General features: G+C 45.7%; 1 protein-coding gene across 5 annotated transcripts in view; it reads right to left on the reverse strand.

The window, feature by feature from the left end:
* Nucleotides 1-6,105, reverse strand: part of LOC147008185 (RNA polymerase-associated protein CTR9 homolog) — a 119,458-nt gene that overhangs the window by 9,516 nt on the left and 103,837 nt on the right. For 2 of the 5 annotated variants that reach the window (XR_015053579.1, XM_085865360.1), the window contains 9 exons: nt 5,337-5,444; nt 3,960-4,311; nt 3,787-3,876; nt 3,502-3,630; nt 2,682-2,865; nt 2,264-2,352; nt 1,918-2,103; nt 1,017-1,104; nt 5-153 (listed from right to left, as the gene is read on the reverse strand). Coding sequence is in view for 4 of the 5 variants with exons in the window: in XM_085865360.1 (XP_085721486.1) it covers nt 5-153; nt 1,017-1,104; nt 1,918-2,103; nt 2,264-2,352; nt 2,682-2,865; nt 3,502-3,630; nt 3,787-3,876; nt 3,960-4,311; nt 5,337-5,444 (1,375 nt within the window). In the remaining variant the exon portion in view is untranslated. Of the gene's footprint in view, nt 1-4; nt 154-1,016; nt 1,105-1,917; nt 2,104-2,263; nt 2,353-2,681; nt 2,866-3,501; nt 3,631-3,786; nt 3,877-3,959; nt 4,312-4,477; nt 4,546-4,648; nt 4,781-5,336; nt 5,445-6,105 lie in introns of those variants that run through there. The other 3 variants (XM_085865362.1, XM_085865361.1, XM_085865363.1) reach the window with 2 other exon arrangements.

Consider the following 6,105-nt stretch of genomic DNA (forward strand, 5'->3'; position numbering starts at 1 on the left):
ATACCATCTGCACAGCACAGGTGAATTGCTGTTGTTGCATGGCAATGTGCGCAAGGTTCAACCACACGTCACAGATGTCAGCCGTGGCTTCTCGAACCTCAGTAAACACATCCCTGGCTTCCTGTATGCAGCCCTTATGGGCAAGCACCGCACCTGTAATCAAGAGCAAGTCGGGACAGATTACACGAATAAAGTAAAACTCGCACATTAGTCGAAGTGTGATTGTGTTGAATCGTGGTGTTGTACTCCCTCAATCGTGGTGTTGTACTCCCTCAAATCTGGTTTAACGACTCGCCTTCACATGCCCCCCCCTCTCTCCCCATCCAACCACAAACTTTCATCGCTTCGTCTCTGTCAGTTGGGCATGCTCATACAGCAACTCCTTCCTCCCAAGTTAACATTTCTCAATCTCGTCTCCCGGCTCACCTTCATCTGTTTCCCCCTTTTCTCTCGTCAACGGAACCACCTCCCCGAGTCCGTCCGATCTTGCTTTTCTTTCCATTGTTGTAAGTTGGTGACCCGCCAGGTTTAACCCTCACCCAAACCCTTTCCCCATCTAAAATTGTCCGGATTCCCCTTATTGTTGCCTATGCCATGCAGTCAACCTTCTTCTTCATTATGCTGTTTGTTTGACCCTTCTTGTGGTTCTGCCCCACTGTCCAGTTCCCATCCAAGTGTTACAAGTGCATCCGACCACATGACTACAATGTTGTGCGTATTTAATGGTCGTGCCTCGTGGAGGACGTTGATGAAACCTGGTGAGAAAGTAGTTCAGCAATGGTCTACCTGAGCTGCACCACATTTGGTCATCGTTCCACAGCTGAAGTTGTGCGAAAACATCATTATAAAGTAGCAGCGGCTGTTGAATGATGAAGAAGATGGATATGTGAGTACCATTCGGCGCGATAATTATGAAGGATTCCACACCGGGTCACCGCTCTCACACCTGTTCGATCACCACTCTTTCCACCTGCTCACAACTCTCACACCTGCTCACAACTCACATACGTGCTCACCGATGCCGTTGGCAGCATAAAGATTCTTGGGGTCGATCCTGAGGACATGTTTGTACAAGATCAGGGCTCGCTCATGGTACCTCCGCTCCTGCAGAAAGGACGACCTTCAAGGATAAGTAAACCAGAGAGTTCATGGAACACCTTACCCCGCACAGTCTTGAGATAAAGGTTTACAGGAAGGTTGTTTTCAACTCTTACTTTGCGTTTCCGAGCATGATCTGTTATTTCCTACGAGCCGCGATTTGGTCTGAATCTCGATATCCCTCAACGCTGAGAGTGTGAGCGGCAATTGTGATTGGTCGATATGGCGAAAGACTTTGTCCAAGTACTGCTGAACTGGATGTTTTTGGAATTGCCAACAAGGCGATTTGCGTTGTTCAGTTTTCAAGTAAAAACTGCAAATTCAATCTAAATAAATAAAAGTTTTTTTTAAGGCTGTCGGAAAAAAAATAGAAATTCTGAAGTTTACCGCCTTTAAATAAACTATCGCCAACGGCACAATTATAATCCGAAACTATTTGCTGCAAGAAATTGAATCTGCAATTTTTTTTTCTCACAAAATCAAACTCAAAGGATGCACTTGCTGCACAGCTCCACCTTCATTCGGTCGAAAAACATCCAAATTTGGGCAAAAGTATTGGGACAGCAACATTTGGGTACTTTGGCTTTCAACAAAGGATGGGCTGTTGGAATTAAACCCGAAAACAATTTGGAAAGTCTTCTGTTCACCTTCCTTTGTGCTTCACAGCAGCGGCACGAGGTATTTACTCGGAATTACATCAAGCCAGTTACGATGATGCTTTCAACAATCCGAAACGGAGCTGAACTCATTCACTGCGAAACACATCGCACGGTTCCATCAGCACTCCCACATCCCTCGATCCAATCTTTCCCATCAAACCTTGGCCTTGTCTTGCAGGCCGTGATTCAAGCTCTCCAGCCACACATTTCCCAGAGCCAGGATGGAGTACGTATCATTCTTGGTGGGTGCCTGCTTCAGGATTCTTTCAAACTTGGCCTGGGCAGGTCCCCACTCCTGTTTGACCATGTGCAGGTTCGCAATGAGGGTCCAGGTGTCTGGATGACTCTGTGATTTATTGGGTTTTGAAGATGACGTTTTCAGGTTAAGATACAACGACTTTGCAGGACCGGAATCGCAAAAACAAAACACATTCTTAGTCCTTGCTTTGAAGGAAAAGGTCGATACTTCGTGAAATGGTGAAAATGGAGAACGAGTTCGTAATCACCGGATTGACGTGGAGAGCCTCTTTAAACCAATCAGATGCTTCGTAGTAATTACCCTTCTCTCTTTCCAAGCAACCCAAACGCAAGTAACCTGCACGGAAAGCAAGAAAAGCAACTCATAAACCGTTTTTTACGAGGTAATCAAACAACACAACAACTAAACACACTCACTGATAAAAAAAATTAACAAATGGTGTCAGAAGTGGGATGCAATGGGAAGGTAAAAAGCTCATCCCTCCTCCCCCCACCCGACCCGACCATGAAGGAAAAACAAAACTCAGCACAGATGTTCGTCCTTCGCCACATTCCTTCTGGACAGTCATACGTTTTCCCTTCAGTGGACGAGATTCCACAAATCATTTAAATCTGGATTATTGTTTTAAAATGGAAAACGATTCCCTCCTCCACCCCAACACTTACAATCCACGTAGCTTGGATGTTTCCACAATATCTCTTTATACAACGACTCCGCATTTTTATTTTCGTTCCTCTCTTCGTAAAGACGTGCCAAGTTGTACATTATTGTCACAGACACAGAGTGTTGATGCCCCTCGGCCTGTTTTGCCTCTCCTCGTTCACACTCGAGGGCTGCCGTATAACATTTCTACAAAAAGAAAAACTTTTTTTTTTAAAAAAAAAGGGAAGGAGAAGACGAGGAAATAAATAAATAAAACCATCCCATCATCAGGTAATCACATCTGAGTCGAGTTGGTGCACAAATCGACAAACCGCGATGTCTGAATAAGTTCTGATGATGTGTCATTGGCAGCAACTAATGAACCTAAAATATTATTTAAAAGTCAAACAAAAATCATTAAAAGTTTGTGAAAAGCAGTTTGTGTTGCAGATAGTAAAAGGGATAAAATTATTTTAGTTACAATTTTAGTAATTAAATAAAAAAACAAAAAAACATTGAGTTTCTTCACAAGGAACTCCAAGGAATTAGGAGGCCCATCAAGCTCGGCCCATCAAGCCTGTGCAAAGGTTACCAACCGATGGTTGTGTTGTCCGTGCTCCATCCTTTTAAAATGCTGAGTATGAAGCAAGGAAGCAGCACGTACCATTTTTCAAGTCTTTGGTATGACTCGGACGGGGTTCGAACCCCCCGCCTTCCAGACTCGGAGAGGACGAAGGAAGAATTGATTCGAAAGAAACATTTTTGAAAAAAAGTTTCCTCGAAGAAAAGATGAAAGGAAGCAAAGGAGAGAATGTCTTGCATAAGTGTCGAGTGGTTGGTTACCTGGGCTTCACACAGGTTCCCCAGATGGTAATGAAGCACTCCGACATTGTTGAGGATCACTGGAGGAACTTCTGATCGGACCTTCTCTTTCAGTATCCGCGTCACTGTACCGTAAGCACAAAGTGCTTCCTGGATCGGCACAATGTTAACGAGAGGTTTTTAATTTTAAAACGGTTCATTTCAAACGATGATTCACACCTCCGATGATGATTCAGACCCTCATCATGAGGGATGCAAAAATTCATGAGCTCAATATTCCACGGCCGTTCATGAGGTCTCATTCACCTGGATGTTCGCTTTCTCCAAGACTTGCGCCAATTCAATCCAGGACTGGATATCCTCCGGACGTTGCTCCGTTACCTTCCTTAACAAACCCTGGGACAAGAAACATGGACAGGTAAAAAGGTACTCCATTTGATAAACCGTACGTGAAGGTGGGGGTTAAAGAAAATAGTTACCGGAAGAAAGAAAGACGTCCAAGGAAGAGGAAGAGGAGGAGACCGTGCACGGGTATGCATGAGGTAAGAAGGATGTATAGGTGAGCGGAGATTTGAAACAACACCTCCTGCACACCTTAGCAGCGTCCCTTTTTTCCTGCTCATCGGAATGGGCATACAGTGACCCCAGGATCTCCATGGTCTCGTAATTCTCAGGGTAACCTTGGTGGACGTATTCAAAGCAGGCGGCCGCTCTCTCGCGGTCACCCTGCATGATGTACATTTGTCCCAGACCGAAACAAGGAAGGAGGTACGAGGGAGAGGCGAGTTGCCTCGCCTGGTAGTAATACTGGAGTGCCTGATGATAGTCGCTCTGCACAAGGGACGTGCGAAGTAGGTGGGGCAGGGTTTCAGGAATGGGAGAGAAATGACAAGTCATTGCTTGGTGGTGGGTTGTTGGGAGGAAGTACAGGGTGTTTCAAAAAGATTGATACGACTTTGACTTCCTGCCATCTCTTTGTTTTTGACCTACTGTATACCTGATCTGGTTCAGTGATGAAGCCCATTTCCACTTGAACGGTGCCATCAACAACCGCAACAACATTTCCTGGGGGGCAGAACCACCTGAGATCACTGAGAGAAACCTGAAAGGGCCGAAGGTAACATGTTTCTGTGCCTTCAATACGAGATGGGGAACGCGAGGGCCTTACTGGTTTGAGAACAACAGCAGGACGGTGACGATGAAAGGTGAGTGCTACCGGGCCGTGCTCCAGAAGTTCCAAGATGATCTCGCCAAAAAAGTCACCTCAAACCAGCTCAGCATGACCTGGTTTAAGCAGGATGGTGCACCCCATGTACAGCTGGTGACACCATCAGTTTCCTGCGGCATCTCTTCAGAAACTGCCTCGTTTCCATGGGTACCGCTCATGACCGGGCACCCCATGGCCCAGACTTCTGAACCCTCTGGACTACTGGTTCTCGGGGACTGCCAAGGGCTCTGTCTATGCCAACCGCCCTGCCACACTGGATGACCTGAAGCAGGACGTGTCAGACGACCTCCAGGCAGTGCCACATGAGACCTGCAGGAAAGTTGGACAGAACTTTGGAGTCAGGAACAATGTCTGTCTGAACAGCAGAGGGGCACACATCGAGAACGTCAATTACAAGGATTTTGTGTAAATGGCAATTTCACACCTTGGGCTCTCATGAACTCGAGCAGTGATTGACTGCGATAGCAATGAGTGACAGAAAATACCACGTCATCAGCTTTCAAGAAATGTTTGGTTCACGTTCCTGAGGTTTCTGTTTGTTTGTAAATAAACACTTAAAGTTGCATCACTCTCTTTTTGAAACACCCTGTAAATGAACAGGACAAGTTATGTTGTGTTTAGTGTTTACCTGAGAGTGAAAAAATCGAGCCAGGTGATAAAAGCTCTCTGCTTGCATGTTCTCAACTTGTGTGTTTTGTGACGCGTGGATGGCAAAGCATTGGACTCTGTCATGCTCCTGGAGGAAGGTATGGAAAGGATGGAGGAGAAGGGAGAGGAGAAAGGTGGGGATGAGGATGTGGAGGAAAGAATGAAGGAAAACCATACCAATAAATGTCAGTGTGTGTGTGTGTGTGTGTGTGTGTGTGTGTGTGTGTGTGTGTGTGTGTGTGTGAGTGTGTGTGTGTGTGTGTGTGTGTGTGTGTGTGTGTGTGTGTGTGTGTGTGAGTGTGTGTGTGTTGTTCATAAAGCATAACATTTTCTCTCTGCTGACTCCTCACCCCCACATATATATATATATATATATATATATATATATATATATATATATATATATATATCTCTCTCTCTCTCTCTCTCTCTCTCTCTCTCTCTCTCTCTCTCTCTCTCTCTCTCTCTCTCTCTCTCTCTCTCTCTCTCTCTCTCTCTCTCTCTCTCTCTCTCTCTCTCTCTCTCTCTCTCTCTCTCTCTCTCTCTCTCTCTCTCTCTCTCTCTCTCTCTCTCTCTCTCTCTCTCTCTCTCTCTCTCTCTCTCTCTCTCTCTCTCTCTCTCTCTCTCTCTCTCTCTCTCTCTCTCTCTCTCTCTCTCTCTCTCTCTCTCTCTCTCTCTCTCTCTCTCTCTCTCTCTCTCTCTCTCTCTCTCTCTCTCTCTCTCTCTCTCTCTCTCTCTCTCTCTCTCTC

The sequence above is a fragment of the Eptatretus burgeri genome, chromosome 21 (assembly GCF_056783735.1).
Source record: "Eptatretus burgeri isolate ZD-2024b chromosome 21, Ebu_testis_v1, whole genome shotgun sequence".
NCBI lineage: Eukaryota > Metazoa > Chordata > Myxini > Myxiniformes > Myxinidae > Eptatretus > Eptatretus burgeri.